Raw genomic sequence first — 23,403 nt, 5'->3', positions numbered from 1 at the left:
AGCCTCAATTTGTTCACCCTCATCCAATCTACCACTGACATCAGACACCGGTTTAAAACCAAGAATAGCTTCCTTGGAAGAAGGTGGAAAGGAGAAATAGAGTTGTGTGTCATCAGCATACTGGTGGCACTGAACTCCAAACTTCCGAACAACCTCTCCCAGTGGTTTCATGTAGATGTTAAATAACATAGGGGACAAAACTGAACCCTGAGGGACTCCACAGGCCAACGGCCAAGGAGTCGAACAGGAGTCCCCCAATACCACCTTCTGGGTTCGCCCCTCCAGGAAGGACCGGAGCCACTGTGAAACAGTGCCCCCAAGTCCCATCCCAGCTAGGCAGTCCAGGAGGATACCATGGTCGATGGTATCGAAAGCCTCTGAGAGGTCCAGCAGAACCAACAGGGAAACACTCCCCTTGTCCAGTTCTCTGCGTAGGTCATCCACTAAGGCGACCAAAGCCGTCTCCATCCCATACCCAGGCCTGAAACCAGATTGAAATGGATCTAGATACTCCGTTTCATCCAGGAATCTCTGGAGCTGGGAGGCCACCACACGCTCTATTACCTTACCCAAGAATGGAATATTGGACACTGGTCGGTAGTTATCCATGTTTAAGGGGTCCAGGGAGGGTTTTTTCAATAAAGGTCTCACAACTGCTTCCTTCAGGCACCTTGGAATTCTGCCTTGTTGTAAGGAGCCATTGACCACTCCTTTCACCCACTCAGCCAGTCCCTCTCTGGCCTTTTTTATAAGCCAGGAAGGGCAAGGGTCCAGCAGACATGAGGTGGCTCTCACCTCTCCAAGGATCCTGTCCACATCCTCAGGCTGCACAAATTGAAAAGAATCCATCAATATTGGACAGGCAGGTGCCAAAGTTACATCCCCTGAGACTGTATCAATCCTGGCATCTAAGTCGGAGCGAATCTGAGCGACTTTACCCGCAAAATGTCGTGCAAACTCTTGACAGCGGGTTGTTGAGTGGTGTATATTATCCTCTCGGTGGTCTGAATGTAAAAGACCCCTAACCACTCGAAACAGCTCCGCTGAACGACTCCCCGCAGATGCAATGGCAGCAGAGAAAAAAGATTTGTTTGCTGTCCGTACTGCCATGGAGTAGGTCTTCAAATAGGCTCTAGCCCATGTTCGGTCATACTCGCTCCAAGTCTTCCGCCAGTGTCGCTCTAGTCTCTGTCTTATTTGCTTCACCACCACCAACTCCTTGGTGAACCAAGGGGCAGGTTTGGCTCCACTACGTGAGAGGAGACGCTCAGGAGCGATTGTGTCCACCACCCTGGCCATTTCCTCATTCCAGAGGTCAACCAGGGCTTCGACAGGATCGCCTGCCAAGGTGGCAGGAAAATCCCCAAGAGTCCTCAGGAACCTATCTGGGTCCATCAGGCTTCTGGGGCGGACCATCCTAATCGGTCCCCCACCCTTGCAGAGGTTCTGAGTCCCAGTGAGTCTAAACCCAACCAGGTAGTGATCTGTCCATGACAAAGGAGCCAAAAAAAGATCCTCCACACCAAGATCACCATCATCCTTCTCCACACAGAAAACAAGATCCAAAGTGTGACCAGCAGCATGAGTGGGGCCAGTTACCACTTGGGACAGACTCATGGTTGTCATGGAGGCCATGAAGTCCTGAGCCACTCGTGACAGGGCGGCCTCAGCATGGATGTTGAAGTCCGCCAGCACCACAAGCTGCGGGGACTCCAACAACAACCCCGAGACCACCCCGGTTAGCTCAGGAAGGAAGACTGTTGAGCAGCGGGGTGGGCGGTACACCAACAGAATCCCTATTCTGTCCCAGCCGCTCAGCTTCAAATACACACACTTGAATCCAGAACACTGCGGGACAGGGCACCTGGTCAGGGAGATGGTATCTCGGTAGATCACTGCGACTCCTCCTCCCTGCCCCCAGGTCTTGCCTGCTGCTGAACCGAGAAACCTGATGGGCAGAGCTGAGAGAGATTAACCCCCCCAGCTTCATCCAACCAGGTCTCAGTAATACAGGCCAGGTCGGCATGCTCATCCAGGATCAAATCCTGAATGGCCGTTGTTTTACCATTCACCGACCTGCTATTCATGAGCAGCAATTTCAACCCAGGGGGACTGACACCGTGGCTATCCAGGTTATTTGAGTGGGGAGACAGCTTGGAGGCAACAAACGTCCTGTTGCATATCCCTCTCACCCAATAACATTGCTGTCCCCCCACACCGTATCTCCCTCTGCCCTCTATGGTACTAATGGGAGCCACCTGGATCCCGCTCCCTGACCTACTATGAGAGGAGCACATCCTGCCGTCATAAGAAAACCGAAAGCCTTGAAATAGGTCATCTTTGGACCGAGGCTCTGGAGAAGGGGTACTATCTTGAACCTTTCTAAGGGCAGGGTCAAGGTCAGAAATTTTGTTGATGGTTGAGACCATCAACCCCAAGATACCTGCCAGATGCATAAGATCCGCCGAAGGCGAAGATAGGAACTGTGTGACAGCTGTAATTATCTTGTCTACTCTGTCTTGAGCTAACGTTATGAGTCCCTGCTGCGAGTTTATGGTGGCCCCCAAATGTATTATGCGGTGGGCTGGACAAAGCTGGCCCTTGGTTTCCTTGAGGCATGCTGAAGTGATGTGCAGATCTTCCCAAGGCTTGTGGAGGGACAGAGACCAGAGCAGAAAGTCATCCAGGAAATAAAGACATGGATCCCCTGCATCCTGAGGTGTGCCACCAGAGCAACCACGATCTTTGTGAGTACTTTGGGGGCAGACGCCAGACTGAAGGGCATGGCCCTGTACTGAAAGTGATCCTCCCCCACCGCAAACAAACTGGAGGTAACCTCTGTGAGGCGGAAAAACAGGGACATGCAGATAGGCCTCCTTCAGATTGATAGATGAGAGGAAGTCTCCCTTTCTCAATTCCTCCTTGATGAACAGTAAAGTTTCAATGTGGAACCTGCAGTATTTTATGAACCGATTTAAGTTCTTCACATCGAGTACCGCCCTGAAAGACTCATCTTTTTTCATGACGGTGAAGAATACTGAGTAGATTCCTGAAAACCTCTCACGTGTTGGAATGGGCTCTATTGCTGCAATCTGCAGAAGGAGGGCAATTGCTTGAAGAGTCCTTTCCCGCTTGTCTGGAGATGTTGAGGGGGGGAAGGGATAAACTTGGTTGGAGAGAGGGCGGTGAATTCCAGCCTCAGCCCGTATCCGAGGATGTGCAGTACCCATTGGTCTGAAGACGTGTCCCTCTAGTGGTGGGCAGTGTTGAAGGCGTCCTCCCACCTGAGGGACCCTGGCGTCAGAACTGATGCTTATTCTCCCGAGACTGGGATCCAAAACCTGATCTACTGGGGAAAGGCTGTTGGCTTTTAGACAGCATACGATGCCTATTCCAGAAGGGACGGGTGGTATGGGACTCCTTTGCTCTTCGGAATGCCCTGGAGCCTCGAAAGGACTGGGAAGACAAATAAGGATGGAAAGGTCTACGGAAGAATCTTTTGTCGTCTCGTTTTTTGGCAGAAGGCATAGCTTTCTTCTTTTCCTTCGACTCCAAGATCCCAGGTAGGGCGTCGCCGCCAAATAGTTTGCCACCCACATAGGGCTCAGATGCGAGATTAGAGCAGGCTGCAGTATTGGCCTCCCAATGGTGTAACCATAGAGTCCTTTGAGTGAAAACACTTGCTGCTAATGACCTCGCTGAAAACTGCATGGCGTCCATGGATGCATCTGCCATAAAGGTCACTGCTCTCGAGATTTTCAGAAGAAACTTCCGGATTCGAGCCGGATCCTGCTGCAGGCTGTCCAACAGGTCCTCTAGCCACAGCAGGGATACTCTTGAGAAGACCGAAGAGGCTGCTGCTGCTCTGATGGAGAGTGCACTGGCCTCATGAATCCTCCTTAGGCCCAGATCCAGCTTGCGCTCTGATGGATTTTTGAGGTGGGCATCTAAGTCTTTCGGGTTCAAGGACGGATTTAGTAAATTGACTATGGGGGCGTCGACCAGAGGAACCTTGAGCTGGTCCATGATGTGTTGTTCCAATGTATAGTATTTGTTGGCAGTTGCAACCGATTTCCTGAACTGCAGCGGGGCATCAAATTTGGACTTGATCACTTTAGGCAACAGTGATGGAGGTTTTAGCACCTAGACTTGGGTTTCGGGTCTGCACACACAGTCGAAATTCTAGATGCTGCGGGAGCTCGAGGATCTTCCGGAGAATTTAGGTTCAGAGCTTCCATTGCCTTGCACAGGAGTGGAAGGAAATGAGCCTCCTGGAAAATCCTATTGGTCACTACTTCCTCTGACTCTCCACTCCATTCTTTGTCATCGAGGACAATCAGCTCATTGTCTGGGTCCACCATTGCCTCCTCGAGGATGCCTGCCCTGTGAGGCGGCATAAGGGTCCGGTGATGCCCTGCCTGTTGGTTGGTGCACGTTTGAAGAACAGTGGAGTGGAGTGAGGCCCTGAGCCACTTGTGCTTTTGAAGGTGGCGGAGTGGGTGCTGTGTATGGTGTGTCTTGTGTGGAGTGTTGAACCTCAGCCGCTGATGTGGAAAGATCTCTGGCTAGATCCATTAGGAATCTCTCAGTTGTTCCTTTAATTGTTGTAGCATGTGCAGTGAAAACTGAAACTGTAGAGGTTGAGCATGAGAACAGTGTGGGTTGTGCACCACCCCCTGAACTTGGAGTTCATGACGTGAAGAGGGTGAAACGAAGGATGCTTCACCCCTCTTCTCCTGTAACTCTTGGTGAGACATAGTTGTCTCGAGAAAGCCTTCAAACTCCTCAGGAGAAGATGATGTAGAAAAAATCGCCTCCAGGGTGGGCTGGAATTGTGTGCCTTCCTCCTCAGATAGGGATTCCAGGTCCCTCTGTGACCTGCACATGTTGCTATGAGCCTCCTTTGGTGCAGCCCCCTGTGCATCACCAGGCCGCTGCCTGTCATGACTGGTTTTCCTACTTCTCTTAGGTGCCAGTTGTTGTGGAGCCACCCTACCCGTGACAGTACACGCCTCAGTCACCTTCTGCCTGCTGGAAGAGGGGCAGGCTATGGTTACCTCCGCCTGGGATTCAATAGAACCTAAAGGCCCTAGGGCCTGGTTGGATAATGGCAGAGGCACGACTTCCATTGTAGTGTGAGGCTGAAGTGATTTAGGTTTCATAGAATCATAGAATAGTAGAGTTGGAAGGGAGGCTATAAGGCCATCAAGTCCAACCCCCTGCGTTTCTTAGGTGGATGGTCCGATTTGCGTGTTGCCTTCCCCATGGGCACAACATGAGGTCTTATGGGGGCTAAGGGCTGTGATAATAGCCAGGCCAGGTGCTGACAAGCTGCGGGGCCCCCCAAATACACTTCCCCCACAGCTGGAGCATCCTGCTGAGGTCTTCCGCGGGCAAGAGGATGGAGGAGGGGGTGGCAGGCACTTGGTGTCCTGGGGAGCACGCTGCAAGAGGCGTCCCTGCGCACGCCGTGAAAGGAGGAGGCTGGTTGGGTGATTGCCAGTAGGCAGGCACAGATGTGTCTGAGAAACGAGGCTGGTGGGGGGGCAGAGTCCAACGAAGACAGTGGTCTCGCAGCCGAAGCGGCTGCTTTGCAGTCGGCTCAGCGCCGCCGCAAAGTCTGGGGGGGAGGAATGTAAAATGACAACCCTTCTTTTTTTTGTTTTAAGCAAGACACACATAGGAAAACAGTAAAGGAAGGAAAAGGTACAGACACACAATAGGAAAAAAACACCAAACTATACAGGCCTGAAGGCAGAGAGGAGCTAGATCAACCGTTCTTGGTGGATGGCAGAAGAGAAACTGAAATAAGGAGCAGTGCAGAGCAGGAAGTCCTTGTAAAAAAAACACACCCTCTTTAGCACTCTTCTGCCTTCAACCTCTAGGTGGAGCTAGCTACCCACCAGAGATCAGCTTTTCCATGCACAGGAGAAATGAAGTTATTAGATTAAGAAAAATGAATTAAGTAAATGAATTCTTATTTCTGCTATTTTTGCCCTCACTGCTCTGTTCCTCAGAGGAAGCATGACTATGAGTTAGGTGACTAAGGGCTCAATCTATCTGGTAGATACACTAGGCTTAGGGGTTTCAGGATGTGGCAGAGTTGGGGAGGAGAAGGAAGGGTGTCGGTGCTGCCAGGCTTCACTGGCAGAAGTCCCCCCCCGGGGAACAGCTTGGAAACTCCGCTGCCACCTGGGCCCAGCAGGCTAAGCCAAGACTGGTACAAGTGGAGCAAGGGGTGTTCCAGGGGTGCATTGGGGCAGAACTGAGGGGGACTTCTTCTGCATTCTGAGCCTGTTTGGGCTGGTCCTGTGGCTCTTTGTCCCAGCAGCCAATATGCTGGGAAAAGGGGTGGTGGAAGGAATCATGCATTTCATTTCCTTCCGCCACCCCCTACTAGCGCAGCCAGCATCCTCTCCCCCCAGCAGTGCTTGAACAGAGGTTGGAAGTGGTGTCCCCTTCTGCAGGCTCTGCTGCCATCGGCTCCATTGTTGCCAGCCTCCTGTGAGTGGCATTGTGCCTTAAATCCTCTTCAGGCTCTTTATAGATGCTTGTGGAAAGCAGAGAGTAAGGGAACATTTTAATATTGTGCCTAGGCAACTTCACAGTATTTGGTAACTCAAGAACATAAACCCCCAGTTTTCTGAATTTTCTTTAAGAATATTATTTATTTGATTTATATCCTGCCCTTCCTCCCAGTAAGAGTCCAGGGCAGCAAACAAGAGCATTAAAAACACTCTAAAACATCATAAAAACGGACTTTAAAATACATTAAAACATCCTTAAAACATATTAAAACAAAACATCTTTAAAAACATATTTTTAAAAAAAGTTTTAAAAACACATTAAAAAGCAATTCCAGCATAGACACAAACTGAGATAAGGTCTCTACTTAAAAGGCTTATTGAAAGATGAAGTCTTCAGTAGGTGCCAAAAAGATAACAGAGATGGCGCCTGTCTAATATTTAAGGGAAAGGAATTCTAAAGGGTAGGTGCCACTCCACCAAACATTTGCTTCCTATGTTGTGCAGAATGGACCTCCTGATAAGATGGTATCTGCAGGAGGCCCTCACCTGCACAGCACAGTGATCGACTGGGTATATAAGGGATAAGATGGTTTTTCAGGTATCCTGGTCCCAAGTTGTATAGGGCTTTGCAGACCAAAACTAGAACCTTGAACTTGGCCCGGTAGCAAATAGACAGCCAGTGCAATTCATTCAGCAGTGGGGTGACATGTTGGCGATACCCTGCCCCAGTCAGCAGTCTCGCTGCCGCATTTTGCACCAGCTGCAGCTTCCGGACCAATTTCAAGGGCAGCCACACATAGAGCGCATTACAGTAATCCAGCCTGGAGGTTACCAAAATACAAAAAATATATTTGACCTTTATTCTCTATACTAAGTTTGCCACTTATATTTTGTAGAAAATAATAGTTAAAACCGTCATAAATATAGAGATGTGAAGGCCCAGGAAAAAAAACCAGAAATTTTTTTGAGGAAAAACACACCTGTTTTTTCCCACCCACCCCCGAAAAAAAAGAAAAGAAAAAAACTACCCACAATGGTCCCTTCCCCAATTTCCATTTTTTGGGAGGCCTTCATATTTCAACATAGATCTATAACCATGTATCCATTACCATTTTTAAAATTCCAAACTTCAGTTTTACCATTATTCTGTGAGTAAGGCTACAAGATCTGCTGCAGCCAAGCTGCATGATTTCAAAAGAAAGAACTTTTAGAGCAGGTGTGGGGAACCTCCAGTCCATGGGTCAAATTAGTCTGCCAGGGGCCCTAACTTGGCTCACGAGACTATTTTTCCTCAGCCACACGCACTGGTCTCATATCTGATATCACATGATGCCAGATATGGGGCAGATAAAGCTGCAGCTGCAAAGGAACAATCAGAAGCGTCTTGATTGTTCCTCTGCAAGTGTGGCTTGCATTTGGCATCTTTTAAATTTGATGCTGAATTCAAGTAACACTGCTGAGGTCGGATCCATTTGGAAACTTTTGATCAGAGCTCCTGAGCAGAACCAATCACTGCTGAAAACTTGCATTCACTGATGAATTTATATCTGGTGCTTTATGCAAGCTCTGCTTTCAGCAAGAAACTTTGCAGCTGTGACTTAAATTCAAGCTAGGGCTGCAAAGGAAGAATTGGAAGCACACCTAGAGTGCTTTCCCTAGCCTTCCTTTGAAGTGTAATCACTCAAAACATATGTTGTCATTAGTGTAAGACTGGAATAAAAAAGAACTAACCCACAAAATAAAGTTTGTGTAATTAATTTGTTGTAAACTTCCGAGAGAGCTTCGGCCATGGGGCAGTATACAAATGCAATAAATAAATAAATAAATAAATAAAGTCCACATAATACTATTCTCAATCTTTCCCCATCCACCGGTCAAAAGTGGCCTGCAGAGGCTGGGCCTGTTCTTGATGGTTGGATCCAGTTCCCTACTCCTGATTTAGAGGTCTTTGGGGACGCCAGCCCCATCACACAAAAGCTTGAAAATTGTAAAGGCAAGTACTATTCTTTTCACATTCAGGTTCCATAATATATTCCACTATACAAAAATGTGTATGGACATTACGAATTGCTTTAGTGGAAGAAACCAAGGTATGTCCAGTCTACTTTCTAGTCTATGAAGCTTGTTTCTATTAGTTCATATAAAAACTACTGCTGAGAATTTTTTTTAGCTGTATTTCAGATAATATTCCAAAGACCCAGTAATTTCATGCTCTCCTATGTCCTTGCTATACCACAGAAAAATCTTGTAGCCATTGGTCCTCTGATGTTCGTTCAGTGCCCTCAGGCTAAAATCCACTGTTATATCAATTTAGTCTACTGTTACAAGCAATTGGACCTGATGATCTTAGAACAAATTTGAAGGGATATGTACTTCATTATTTTCTGCTAGTAAATTATGCAAGGATTAGTATAAAACACTAACCCACAAAATAAAATCCACTCGTTATTTTTCTTTTTTTCTTTTTGAGACTATGAAGATTTGAAGCTCTTCATCCATAGATATTCTTAAGTGTTGATTTGAGTGGATTGTGGTCATATTGGTTATTTCCCTGTGTGTTCTAAATCTGAGAACGTGACACATTTTACATAATCAAAACATTTACAGCCTCTAAAGTACCACAGAACTTTTTTCTTTCTGCTACAAATAATTTTTGTATTTCTAATGAGCTTCTTAAAAACAATAATAAACCAGGAAGAATTTCACTTATTTATTTAAAAGGCACAAGAAACTACGTGTTTGAAAAAAAGTTTAAATAAACCAGTGTAGGGCTTTTTCATTGCTAAAGGAGAGCAAGAAGCCTACCTCTTGCTTCCCCCTCAGTTGAGCACAAAGGCCTGGTCACTGATTCAGGTGGTAAGCCTGGCTAAGCACAATCAAATGTCTCCATTCCTCACTGGGTGAGCAGTTTAGCCCCAGACAGCCCAATCCATTCCTGTTCTATTGTTTTAGAGGCACAACTGTAGCAGCTAGGAAACTTCTCTCTACCCCCATCTCACTTGAGCTTGGGGAAGAAAGCATCCACCCTGAAAAGAAAACAGTTGGCTTTTCTACATTTCTGTATTCTGGAATACCCAGCCCAACAGCCTTCATCATCTGTATGCCTCCTTCTCCTAAGCACAAGCATAATGGGGGTGGATGGGATGTGCAAGCAGGAAGGAGCAAGAAGGGGTAAGCAGTGGAATGGGACAATATGCAGAGAAACAAAGAAAGTGGAGGTGAGTGGGGAAGAGAATCTAGGAAGGGGAGAGTGAGGGGACAGCAGGAGCAGAAAGAAGGACAAAAGAAAAGTGGAGAGCAGGAGGAGGGGGTCAAAGGTCAGGAGAGTGAGGGTGTAAGAAGGAGGAAGGAAGAAAACAAGCGAGCACATTGTGTATTCCTCTGGTTGTTTGTCGTATCCCACTACTTAAGGGCAAACACAAAAGTAAATTTCATTTCTACAAATGGCGACTTTCATAATACTATCAGAGCAGTAGAAATATTTATGAAGTGTTGAGTTACAGAAAAAGTGGGATTAATGCAGCAGTCTTTATTAAACTGACAGGGAATTAATTACCTTTGCCTGCACAGTTAAAAAAAAGCAAAAAGGACCTGCACTTGTTTTGTTGGCTAAGTGAGCATGCAGGAAAAAGAAAAGGAGAGGAATAATCACACCTGTTACCATGGGAATAATTCCAGCTAATTTTATTGTGGAAAATGCAGCAAAATGACTGTTGTATATTCATTATGACGAAACATTTCTTTGAGAGAGGTTGAGGGAAGGAGACTCTCCCTACTAGAACTTGTGCCTCCCCTTCCCCCAATATCTCTACATTCTAGAGGGCTAGAACTGGGACACTGAGGGAGTCTCTTTCCCTTTCCTGTTTCTCTCCTTCCACCATCCATATCCAGTAGTGTAGTGGCAAATTCAGAAGTGCAGGGGCCCTTCATGATAGTCACAGCCATGCCCCCTCTTTTTGCTGGCAGGTTGAGAATGAGATCCTTGTTAATGCCTTCTCCCACAACAACAGACATCCCTAGGAGCTAATAAGCATGAAAGGGGAGAGTGTTAGCTACCGAGAAGAGTCTTCTCAGTGGCTGTCTCATCTCCTTTCACTCTGATTGGCTCCAATCAGCAGGAAAGGACAAGGAAGCATGTTAGAAGACTCTTCTCATGCTGATTGACTCGTAGGATGCTGGAGACATAGAGACCCTGCTCCCAAAAAAGTAAGGGATCTAAGACCCCCTGAGACCCCAGACAACTACACCCCTGTCCATATCTTCCCAAGGAGCAGGAAGGGAAAGAGAATCTATCTCCTTCCCTCTGCCCCACATCTTGGGAGTTTATTTATTTAGTAGATTTATGTCCCACTTTTCAACTAGAATCCTCAAAGTAGCTAGCAACATTATAAAATGCAACAGATAAGTTCTAAGCCATAAATAGGGAAAAGTAAAAAGGAAGGAGATCCCCACTCTGCTGTTCTTTCTTCTGTGTCTTCCCTGCTAGGTCTATATGCACACAGGAACAATAGAGACAAGGGCATTCATATTTGTTGACAGGACATAGTTAGAGATAACCCCACGATGGCATTTAAATTCAGTTATAGAACTTTCACTGATTCTATTTAACCTCAGCTTTCTAACACGGTCAGATACTGTTTTTGAGAATCATAAGGAGGGTATTGTTCAGATTCCAGCTGTATACTAATAGCTGAGGGAGCTATTATGTGCTGTAACAAAATGATTTGATGCCTGACTAACTGGCAATACTCATATTCCCTTTAAACCACAATGTACTGCTCATTTAGGAGGGGGCACCGGAAAACATACAAAAGACAATTTAGATACTATCTGTTCAGTATTCATTTTGTGAGTGAAACAAAGCCAAAACTAAGAACTGGATTATGATCAATAAGTGGTAGAAAAATGTCAGCAATGGATAATCAGTAATAGCATCTACCAGAAATATCTGCTTGCAATTCAAGACCAAGCAATTTGAAGCCTGGATGCAGCCACAAAGGCTCTTTTGAATAGAAGGAAATGTTTCGCTTTGTGGTAACAAATATACCACAGTACGTAAAGTCAACAATTTCTGAGTCAGTTTTCATTGCTGAACAAATTGCCTAAAACATTTTTAAACCAAAGCAAAAAGCTTTACCTAGGAGCAACCAAGATTTTAAAATTAATACTTCACAACTAAAATAATCAATCTTAAACACTCACTAAGAGTGCAGGGAATAACAATTTAGAACTTGTTTGCTCAGAACTATGTTAGCAGGAATAAACAAATCCTTTTACACAGGGAGGAGACAGGCAAAATGTCTGCAGATATTAATGCAAAACCCTCTGGTAGGTGTGTCTTACCGGTTTTCCTGCACTGCCTGCGGCGTGATGGGAATAACAGATGAGACCAGGAATGGGATGTTCACCTTTTGCCATGATAACAGCAGAACTGATGTAGGATGGATGCTTCTAATGTACAATACACATAACAACTATGAATATAGTGACAGGAAAACACAAATCTAAACAAGCAAATGACATAGAGGCACAAGGATGAAAACAGAATACCTAAACACAAGGTGCTTAATTGAGAACAATCAGTTTCAATTTCAGGTATTTTCTACTTTTAATATTTATTTGCTTACATCTTGAACCTTTCCAGAAGAGCAAATGCATAACATAATTACAGTACCTTGGAGTTAGGCACATTGAGGATGTGGGATCTTGCCCAAACTCCAGTACCTGAGTTCTCAGTCTGCTGCCCAATTGGCAGGTATGAATGGAAGCAGATTAAAGAGCACCTGATTCCTCCTACTCCTGCTTAGCCGTCCCTTCCTTGGCACCCTATGCCTTTCTGCAACATGAAGTGCTGAAAGCAACATAGTCTCACAAGGTGGCCCTAATTTCTTGTGGGGTGCCCAGGACTTTCAGTGGATGCAGTTGTATCCCTGTTGCTGTAGTAACAAGGCTGCAACTTGCAGTGTGGCTCTTTTAAAATACCTGTGTGCATTGTCCAACAGTGGATGCACTGGTAGTTTTCTTGCCCAAGATAGCAGGTGGACAAGAACCATCCAGATCACTATGGCTGGGATGCTAAGGGCACAATCTCATATGCTATGAACTATTACTAAAAATTCAGCTTCTGCTGGTGACAAATGCCTTAACTGCATCATGTTTGGACAATGTGACATACACATATTGAACACACTCAGTAGTGTATTGAGATTTGAAGACCATGACCCTTGAGTTTAATAATTTCAGCTGATATTCAGTGTTCAGTTAAAATGAGAGGTAGTGGGTTTTCAGGCTACGTAGAAGGCATGATGCAGATCCCTACACCTCTACTGCAGAATTCTACTTTGTTAGGACCTGGATCTCTGGAAGCTTGGCTAGAACTATCTCTTACTGATATTCCAACTAACAAGCATGTTTAATGTAGCAACAATTCTTCACAGAGACATAAGAAGAAGATATACAAATAAAGCCGATTTAACTTCCACTGATTTTTTTAAAGTGAATCTTGACATCCAGAAGCTTGGCCTGAACTACTTAGGGCTCATCTGAATCCAGAGATTTGGAAAAGCAACAGCAAGCTGGACTGCTGCAGCTGCACGTGTAGAGCCCCGTCACTCAATGCAGCCAGTGGCTTTCTCAGTAAATAGGTGGGAAGCATGGGCGGGATGTTGGGGGTGTTTCTGTGAGGGCTTTCTACTCCACAGATAACAAAAAAAATGACATGTTTCACATTATTACTAAAAAGACCTCTATGTTCCTCCACCCACCATAGTTTGTGGTTTTGAATGAACGACAATGGTTTAGGACTTTCCTGTGTCTTCATTCTTCATTGCAGCCTCCTGAACCCCACCAACCCTGGCTGCTCCTGATGGTGGAGGAACCTCAGAAACAGTGTTCAATATGGCATGGGTGCTGCAGTTGACAGAAATGGGGAGCCCTTCCTTGTTCAAGCAGAAATGCTTTCACCTTGTGCTGCACTATCGTTAGATCTAAGTTACCATACTTGATACAATAGAAAAAAGGAAAACATATAGAGAAAATCTAAAATTATGTGATTAAAACGTCAGGATCTCTTATTGCTGAAACTATTGATTGACAAAAGTCAAACGCATTCCTGAAAAGTAACTAGCTGCTAAGGGAAAGTACCTGATATAAAAAAACAGTGTGCCCCTTTGCACTGGACCTTAACTCACCTTAGCTGCAATGGCTGCAGCAGTTATATGCGAGGAGGAACTATCCTCTGTTGAAGCAACTCCACTATCTTTTTTCTCTTCCTCCTCTTCCTCACACTGTACACCTTTGTCTTCTGTCTGCTTGTGTGGGCTGATGGTTGGAGGTGGAGAAAGAGGTGGTGGTGGTGAAGGTAGATCTTCAAGTTCATCATGCACCTCTTTTACTTTTACAATGGCATCCCGCAAAAGGTCAATGGCATGAGGTAGGGCTGGCAGTATAAACTGAAAGCATTCCTGTGCACAATGAGAGAAATGACAATGAAGACTTGTTCTACTGATAGAAAGTGCCATTGGATCAATAATCCTATAGTCAAAGAATGGACACCAACTGGATACAACACCCTATCTGAAAAAGGAGATGTCAGATAAGGTTCCTTCTTGTTGGCCATGGGGAGATATCTAAGTGGGTTATAATTCTTCCTTTGGCTTGGAAGGCAGGTAACAGCGTGATCAGAAAATACCGCTGAGATGCAGAGGCAACACTGAGACTAAGGAGGAGGAAGCTGACAGTCAGTGCCATCCCCATGGCAGGTTGCAAGGAAGAAGACCAACAGGTGGAGACTGCTGAGGACACATGGAGGTTGGAGCAGATTTTCAGAAGGCACAAATGGCTACAAGGAGAAAGGGAAATCATAAAAGGTTGCCTCTGCAAGCAAAGTCTGGATCCAACCCACTGATAATTAGAAAAACAAACCACATCCTTCAAACAATATGAAGTACTTGGACAATTATTATGCTTTTGCTTTATTGTTTTGTATTTTGGGTTGTAACCAATGCTGCTGTTTTGTTAGTGCAGCCAACTTCAGCTTATGCAATGTGACTTTCCATTCCTCTCCTTTGTAGCCCCCCCCCCCAATCACCAAAATCTGTTCCAAAGGTTTGGAAGACTCTCTGGAGCAGACTTTGAGGGCATGCAGGGAGAGGAGAAATACCTTTGTACAAGTGCAACTCTGGGCACATTTGCATTTTTAGAAAAAATGTTTTTGTATTAAGAGATCTGAAATAAGTTCATTAAAAAACCCTAAAGAAATCAATAAACAGAATAAAAACAGCAGCAAAGCTAAAAACAGCACAACATCAAATACAACAATCAAAGTAAAATTCTGAATTTAAAAGTATCCTTAATAATGCACAATGCAAAGTTGAAAAGCCTGTTTAAACCTGGTGCTTAAAGCTCATGAGGGTAGTCACCAAGTATACAGAACTAGGGAGGGCATTCCACAGAAAAAACTCATTCCCTAGTCACCACTTGCTTTTACAAGTTGGGGAAACCTGGAGAAATTTCAGGAGATAATCTCAAGATTCATATGGGAGTATGCAATCCTTGAAATGCACACCTGTAAAATGTTTGTCCTGTTCTTTCAAGCAGAAGATGTTCTGCTCTCCTTTTACTATCAGCTAGCAGTAATGTGAAATGAAGCTATTCAAGTTTCCTCAAAAACCCTTTGGAATGTAATATTACATGCCACAGATCAGCTATGTATCTATTGATTTACTGTTTAGACCAGTGGTTTCCAACCTGGGGCCATGACCCCCTGGGGGCCTGTGAAGTAATCCAGTGGGGGGCTGCGAACAGTAAAAAAAATGATTTTTTTTAAAGAGTCTTCATTCCTTGGACACTGTCTGCTCCCCAGTGCTGCTGCAGATGACATCTCCCCCTTGCTCTAAACGAGAGGGGAGGACTTTTGCTGAAGTGCCAGAGCATCTCTCAGGCGTGCTGAGGGCAGGTGTCTGCCTATAAACCACGTGGCAGATGCCAAAGGAGGCTGAGGTTGAAGCTACCAGGAAGAGATTACTATTGCTGACTCCTGTCTCCTTGCACTGCCACTGCTGATGATGCCCTTACTCAGAATGAGAGGAGAGGGCATTTTGTGAAGCAAAAAGAAGCAAGGCTGCAAGTGATCGCTGCTTTTCCCCTTCCTTCCTGGCAGCCAGCCTGCCTGCCTTTCTTGACTCCTGCTTCACTGCCACCTCCTTTTAAAAATTATTCTTATTTGCAAGGCTGCCCAGATCTCAGCTTTGGCCCAAATGGAGCCAAGGAGTAGTGAGGATGCTCAGGACTTGCTTGCCCCCCATCTCTGAGACTAAGTTCATGTGTGCCAGCATCCTCCCTTTCTTCCACCTACACTCTGCCCCCCAATCTCTTTATCCTCAAGATGCTGCAGCAGTTGAGGGTTTCCCCCCCTCCCACGTGGCTAAATGCATGCATGCCTGCAGATGCTTGCAGGAGAGGCAGGTGTGTTTGTGTGTCTGCATGCACTGATCCATTCTGTGCTCCACTCTCATTCACCAAGTGCATGCTTACCAAGTTATCAGTTCTGATGATCATCCCAAGGCTTAAAAGCACTAACCCCCCTCCTCAATCTATCCACCAGGTTGTCTTCACAATCTAGTATCCCCACTACTACCATATTGCTGCTTCTGTATTATTATTATTATTATTATTATTATTATTATTATTATTATTATTTAAAAGCTCAGCAGGTTGGCTGAGGCTGGGGTCCACATACTGCAGCTGAAATGTATTTATTTAATTAATTATTATTGCTTTTATATCCCACCTTTCCTCCAAGTTGCTCAAGGTGGTGCACACAGTTACCCCCCTTTTCCATTCTATCCTTACACCAACTCTGTGAGATAGTTCAGGCTGACAGACTGTGTTTGGCCCAAGGTCACCCAGTATGCTTCATGTCTGGGTGGGGATCTGAACCTGGATCTTAGTCCAACAGTGTAACCCACTGGTGTTGGGAGATACGACTGTACATCTTTAGACTATATATGTGTGTGGGAGGGGCATACCCATTTAATGAACCTTTGCATTAAGAAAAGAAAGCAACACCTCCCTGTCTGCAGGGAGCTTTTTATGGAAAGGGATATTTGGAGATGTGATTTTGCCACGCACCACATTTTTAATTAACAGAGGCTAAAATTACAATGGGGGGGTGTCACAATTTTTTTGGAGCTTATAAAGGGGGTCCCATACTCATAAAGGTTGGGGACCACTGCAATAGAATATACAATTATAAAAGCAGATAAAACCATTAAAATTATAACACAAGTAAAACTGTTCTAAACTGAACAGAACATGTATGTTGATGAACTGATAGGCAAGAGGCAAGCGTAACATAGTATTTCTGTACACATATTTTTGTAAGCCGTCACACAGTGTGATGGCACCATTCTGTGGGGTGGGGGGAGGCGCAGGGGGCGTGAGGCAAGTGTGGCGAGGGTGTGAGGCAAGCAAGGATGGCAGATGGGTGGGCAAGCGAGTTGGGTATGAGGCAAGTGAGTGAGCAAGCAAGGTGGGAGAGCGAGGCGGCCCAGGCAAGGCACGGATTAACAGGACAGCCCAGGGTAGCTCCTCATCAACGATCCTGCTCTGCTGTGGGTGCCCCCCGACAGCTTCAGCATCAGAAGACAAGGAGGGAAGCAACAGAAGAGCAGGATGGTTGCTGAGGCGCTGCCCTGGCCACTCCACACTGTTCCTGTGTTGCTCACCTTGTCTGGCTGCCTCCCTCCTCCTCCTCACAGAAGGTCTGAGGGGGAATAGAGCAGGGAGCTTGACAACCTCTTTGTGTGTGTGTGTGTGTGTGAGAACAGGATGCTTGGTAACCTTTTTGGAGGGAAGGCAACCTGTTTGGGTATCCCTGAATGTGTGTGGATGTGTGTGTTTGGGATTCCTGAGAGCTGGGAAGTGCTCTGTGTGTGTGTGTGTGCTTGGAAGCCCGTGGGTGTGGGTTTAGGAGACCCTGTAGGGGGTTGGGAGTCCCTGAGTTTTGTGTGTGTGTGTGTTTGGGAGTCCTTGGATGTGTGCATATATATGTGAAGTTGGTGCACAAAGCATGAAGAGGCAAAGCCCCTAGTAATTAAAAAAATCTAAAGAATAAAGTACTTCTCTGATGCACTTAATTGAATCATGAACCATTCTTTAGCTATGTGTATCTGTGGCACAAACACTGTCACGATAAACCATATGTATTGTGTGTAATCAATTTTTTGTCACTTTCATGTCACAGTACCACCCAAGTCTATAAATACCTCATATGGTATAAGATTGGAGGATAGAGAGAGAGCTGGCTTTTGTTTGTTTGTGGGAGAGTATTGTTTTTTGTTTGTGGTGGTGATTTTTCTTCACTTTGGGCCCTGCTGAAGTCCTGGTAGTTCCCAGCCTCAGCAGTATTCCTTCAGCCCTCTCTGTCTCCGGCAGGTCCCCTTGGTTGGTCTCCACCCTCTCAATCTCCTCTGTAAGGCTTGCGGCTGCGGCCCCGCAAATCTCCCGGTTTATCCTCTCCACCTCCTTCGCAGGGCTTGTGGCTGCAGCCCCTCGTGGGGCTCGCAACTGTGGCCTGGACATCCTTTGGCCTTCCCCTTTCCTAGATTGGGGTTCACGGCTGTGGGCCTGGATCTCTACTTGACCAGAGCTCCCAGCTGCAGCTCTGGTTGGCCGCTGGGGCAGCAGTACTCATTAGATCATTTTCCTTAACTGGCACTTGTGGCTGCAGTTTCAGACGATCCCTGGGTGCTTATTCATGCCTTTCCCATTTTACTGCAGTGGTATTGGGAGATTCTGTTTGTCTCCACCTTGTGGCTACATCTCTGCCGGGGGCTGAGGCCATCCTCTCAGAGCTCGAGGCTGCAGCTCTGTGCTGTTGGGTCTTTCTCATTCTTTTTTCCTGGCCACCATTTTGTTGGTCCTTGTTCCATCTCCCCCAATCCTCCATTTTGTTTGCATTTTCCCACCATTTTTTCCTGCATTTTCCTGCCATTGTTACCTGTAAGTTTTACTGGTTTCTTCCATTTTCCTTCACCTCCTTTATCCTGTCCATCTCCTGCCCTCCCCCTACTTCAGACTGAAGGTAGGGAGGGTATAGAGTTAAAAAAAAATTAACCTGCAATCAGGGCTGTACCGCACCACTCTACTGTGTGTGTGCCTGGGGCCCTAAATCACTGCACCCCTCTACTGTGTGTGTGTGTCTCAGGGTCGGATTCACCACACCCCTCTTCTAGTGCGTGGGTTGAACTTTAGGTACCGCACCCTTCTACTGTGTGTGTGTATACCATGACAAGCCCAGCGCCAACTGTGGATTCTCTCAAGCAGAACGCCAATGTACCAAAGTGCAAGGCCTCCAAGCACCATTCCTCCACAAACCATCCTAAGGCTGTTATTTATTTATTTATTTATTTATTTAATATTTGATTTATATCCCGCCCTTTCTCTCAGCAGGAGCCCAGGGCAGCCAAAAGCAAGCACTTCTCTACTCACCTGGCTGCCAGGCAGGCAATGTATGTGTCTCTTCAAAGCTCATAGGAAGCACCCTCTACTTCTGCCGCTTTTGCTGTGGAGGAGCTTAATGCGGAAACCTCTGTTACTAGTTAACAGAGACTGGTAATTCTATTTCACTCTCTAGCTGCATCGTCAGATGAGGACTTTGATGGGTTTCCAGTTCAGCCCTCCGCTGCTCACCAGCCTCCTGCGCCTGCACTGCTGGTTTGCCAGTCACTGGTTTTGTCCTACACTTCCACTAAGGATCAGTCACCAGGCACTGTTGTGTTGGCTACAAAATAGAGTTTTGGCTACTGCCACCAAACAGGTTTCTCACCTACCCCCCGACCCACTCTCTGGGGAGATGGATGGTAATAGAGGAAGCCATAAGCCATCTTCAGGACATAGTGGCCATAGAACCAGTGCCACTGGCTGAAAGTTATGAGGGGGTCTACTCCATTCTGTTTACAGTCCTCAAGAGAGAACTTTCATGGAAAGCTGTTCTAGACCTCAAGTTTGTGAACACATTTGTGAGATATCGTCACTTCAAAATGGAGTCCTTAGCATCAATCACAGAAGCTGTACAGGAGGGGGACTTTCTGGCATCTATCAATCTAAAGGAGGTGTATCTCCATGTTCCAATCTGCCCTGCCCAGAGATACTTCCTGAGGTTTGCTTTTGGCCAGCACCATTTCCACTACGGGACCCTGCCGTTCGGCCTCTCATTGGCTATGAGAGTGTTCATGAAGGTGATGGTCACCCTGGTAGCTCATCTCCGCCTGCAGAGTGTCCACATTTATCCATATCTGGATGACCTACTGGTCTGGGTGGAATCCATGGATCAGGCTTTAATTCATGTTCGTCCCACTCTCATAGCCCTGAGGGACCACGGGGTTTTAGCCAACCTCGAAAAAGTCATCTATCTCCTACCCAATGACTTCAGCACCAGGGAGCTATTCTGGACACAGCTTAAGCCATGGTCTTTCTATTGCTGGAGGGGATCTCAGTGATATGGTGCAGCTCTGGTGGCCGATGTTATGTTACTGGTGAAAGCCCTGCGCATGCTTGTTTCAACCTTTCATAGTGTCCTATGGGCTCGACATCATAATCGTCCACTCCAATCGGTCTTATTGCAGTTTCAGTTGAATATTGCCAATTTCAGGCACAGGGAGCTTTGTCTTTCCCCCTCATTGCAGTCCTCCTTCTGGTGGTGGTCTTCAACTCGGAATCTCCAGAAGGGGACTCCATTCTGAGAGCCAGACAGGACTGTAATTACAATGGATGCCAGTTTGATTGGCTGGGCACCCCACTGCTATTCCCGTTTCATGCAAGGCGCCTCGTTTGTGTCAGAGAGAGGTCACAGCATCAACTGGCTGGAGTTGAGGGTGGTCCATCTATCCCTGTCACTTCCACCCTATACTTCATTTGACACATGTCCTGATCCGAACAGACAACACCTGTGTGAAATTGCACTTGAATCGGCAAGGGGGCACCAGGTCTCAGACCCTTCAGGCAGAGGCCACTCATATTCAATTGGACCAAGATACCTGCTGTCCTTGAGGGCAGAACATCTCAGCGGGGTTCTGGATGTCACTGCAGACTGGCTCAGCAGCCAACAAGAGATTCCGGAGGAGTGGAGGCTAAATCCGCCAGTGTTTCTCCTTCTCCAATGTCACTCCAGCACCCTGACTGTTGATCTGTTTGCCTCGAGTCACAATGCTCAGCTTCCCCAGTTCTTCTCAAGTATCTAGAATCAAAGGCTGAGTCTGTAGATGCTCTCCTGTCTCCTTGGCCGGACGGTCTACTATACACATTTCCCCTTGTCCCTCTTCTAGGGAGAACACTGAGAAAGCTTCGGCGTGAACAGGCTCAATTGGTTCTATAAGCCCCGTGGTCCTCAAATATACTCTCCCTATTATTATTATTATTATTATTATTATTATTATTATTATTATTATTATTATTAACAACAACAACAACAACAACAACAACAATTTAATTTGCATCCCGCCCTTCCTCCCAGCAGGAGCCCAGGGCGGGAAACAGAGCATTAAAAACACTTTAAAACATCATAAAAACAAATCTTAAAATACATTAAGACAAAACAGCGTTAAAAACATTTAAAAAACTTTTAAAAAAGGGTTAAAAACATTATAAAAAACATATTAAGCAATGCTGACACAGACACAGACTATCAATAGCAGATCCTTGGACGCTGCCAGTGAGGCCAGATCTTCTCTCACAGGGAGCTATCTGGAATCCGGATCCCGACTGGCTGAGTCTGATGGCTTGATGTTTGAGTGGACACAGCTGATCCGCACAGGTCTATCGCAGAGCTTATTGATACTATTCTGGCCTCTAGATGGCCACCGACTAATTGAATTTACCAGAGTACAGAGGTCTGTATTTTCCAGTTGGTGTGGCTCCTGAGGGTTCCAACCCTCCAAAGCCACGGTCTGTGTTACAGTTCCTTCACAAAGGTTTGAAGATGAGACTGAAGCCCAATACTTTGTGTCACCAAGTGTCTACTATTTCTTCAGTTTTATCTGTCAAGTATCCCCAAGGGCTCTCACCCTTTGGTTAAACACTTTTTGATGGGTGCTCCCTCGCTATCCCTGGCAGTGTGTCATTGTTTTCCAATCTGGAGTTTACAGAAGGTGCTGCAAGTAATGCAGCACCCTCCATTTGAGCCCCTCAGAACTGTGCCCTTGCAAGTGCTTTCTTTCAAGGTCCTTTTTCCAGTGGCTGTCACTTCGGCTAGATGGGTGTCAGAGTTGGGAGCACTGTCATCGGCATGTCATCTCTGCATATTTTATAAAGACTCAGCCATTTTACATTCTGGTCCATCCTTCCGACCCAAAGTAAGCTCTGTGTTTCACTGTATCCAGGACATTGTACTTCCATCCTTTTGTCCTAATCCTGTTCATCTGCTTGAAAAAGCCTGGCATTCTGTAGATGTCCGCAGAGCCCTCAAAATCTACCTTTGCCATTCCCAAGACATACAGCTAACTGAATCCTTGTTTGTATCCTTTCACCCAAGAACCCTGAGGAAAAAAGTGGTAAAATCCACCTTATCTTCCTGGTTGCATGCCTGTATTGCCCTGGCCTACAAGTCTGTCAAATGTCAGGTGCCTAGCAATGTCACGGTGCATTCTACTAAGTCTGCAGCCACCATGGCTGCATTCGCTACTAACGTACCTCTTGCAAATATTGGCAGGGTGGCGGTATGGTCCACTCCAGACTCATTAATCAGGCTCTGTAAGATGAACAGCTATCCCTCTGCTGACACTTCTTTTGGGAGGTGTGTTCTGCAACAGGTTGTTTCTCATGTTTAGGCAGTGGGTAGCCCCTCCCCACTAGGGCTGCTTTGGTGCATCCCACGTGACGGCATGCTACCTGGGGAAAATGGACCGTTGGTCTCATCTGAAAAGTGGTTTTCCCAGGTATCATGCCATCACGGCCCTCCCTGATGGAGGCTGCCTGGATGTATTATTTTGTATCAGTTTTTCATACACGTATTTAGTGGTAAGGTTCCTTCAATTTGCCTACGTTTATAATGTTTTAATGAGTCAAGACCTTTCTGTATGTAATCTGGCTGTTTGTACAGTTGCCCTTTTCCTTGCTGTTCTGCCTGTTCTGTTTGTGACTACTGTCCAGATGTTTCACTTCAGCCTCATTTGAAATGAACTGGAGGGGGGCTGGAAGGAGCAGCCTGGGTCTTGACTCTTGTGCATTCTAGCCTTCGGATGCTAAGAGGTGCTACAACCCACATGATGGCATGATACCTGGGAAAACCACCTTTCAGGTGAGACCAATGGTTTCTTTTTGGCCAGGACACCATTTGCATCCCAATCAGAATAGCAAAGGCAGCTTCACTTGTTCCTCATCACATGTGGCTGGAGAGTGGGGACACACTTGTTGGCCCTGCTCCTCCATTGCATTTTCAACTCCCAGCCCCTCTGACCTTCCCATATTGGACTGGGACTTCTGCAGCAGGAAAGGTGCTGTACTCATTAGGCATCCCACATTATTTAGAACTGTGATTACATAAGGCTCTAAATCACACAGGAAGCCTGCACATGTATAGCATCCTCCCCACCGTACAATTTCAGCCCCAGCACATGGAAGGTAGTGGGACTGGGACATTAGGAGTGTGCCAGAGGGGGCAGGGCTTGCTCTCTCTCTCCTTATACAACTGGTAATGTGGGGAGAACTCCTACAGAGGCCTTCTGTATGGAGTTTGCTTGGATCTGATTGGTAGACAAAATCTTGCCCCAGGTCAGTTTTATCTGGTCCTTAGAAGCTTTATCAAATTGTAATCACGGTATGTTAAAATGTTTTGCCACTCAAAAAGGAAATCAAACTACAGACATACCCCACTTAA

At 46.1% G+C, this 23,403-nt stretch overlaps 1 protein-coding gene and 1 long non-coding RNA gene across 17 annotated transcripts in view; one reads left to right on the top strand and one right to left on the bottom strand.

Moving 5' to 3' along the window:
* Positions 1-23,403, bottom strand: part of GPHN (gephyrin) — a 476,088-nt gene that overhangs the window by 152,240 nt on the left and 300,445 nt on the right. For 9 of the 16 annotated variants that reach the window (XM_061611028.1, XM_061611032.1, XM_061611030.1 and 6 more), the window contains 2 exons: positions 13,718-13,990; positions 11,871-11,978 (listed from right to left, as the gene is read on the bottom strand). In XM_061611028.1, coding sequence (XP_061467012.1) covers positions 11,871-11,978; positions 13,718-13,990 — 381 coding nt within the window. The remainder of the gene's footprint in view (positions 1-11,870; positions 11,979-13,717; positions 13,991-23,403) is intronic. The other 7 variants (XM_061611035.1, XM_061611037.1, XM_061611038.1 and 4 more) reach the window with 1 other exon arrangement.
* The window catches only part of LOC133377286 (uncharacterized), a 155,707-nt gene that overhangs the window by 11,364 nt on the left and 120,940 nt on the right, over positions 1-23,403 (top strand). The gene's annotated exons all lie outside the window — the stretch shown is intronic.

The sequence above is a fragment of the Rhineura floridana genome, chromosome 2 (genome assembly GCF_030035675.1).
Source record: "Rhineura floridana isolate rRhiFlo1 chromosome 2, rRhiFlo1.hap2, whole genome shotgun sequence".
Taxonomy (NCBI): domain Eukaryota; kingdom Metazoa; phylum Chordata; class Lepidosauria; order Squamata; family Rhineuridae; genus Rhineura; species Rhineura floridana.
This window is presented reverse-complemented; position numbering and strand designations above follow the sequence as displayed.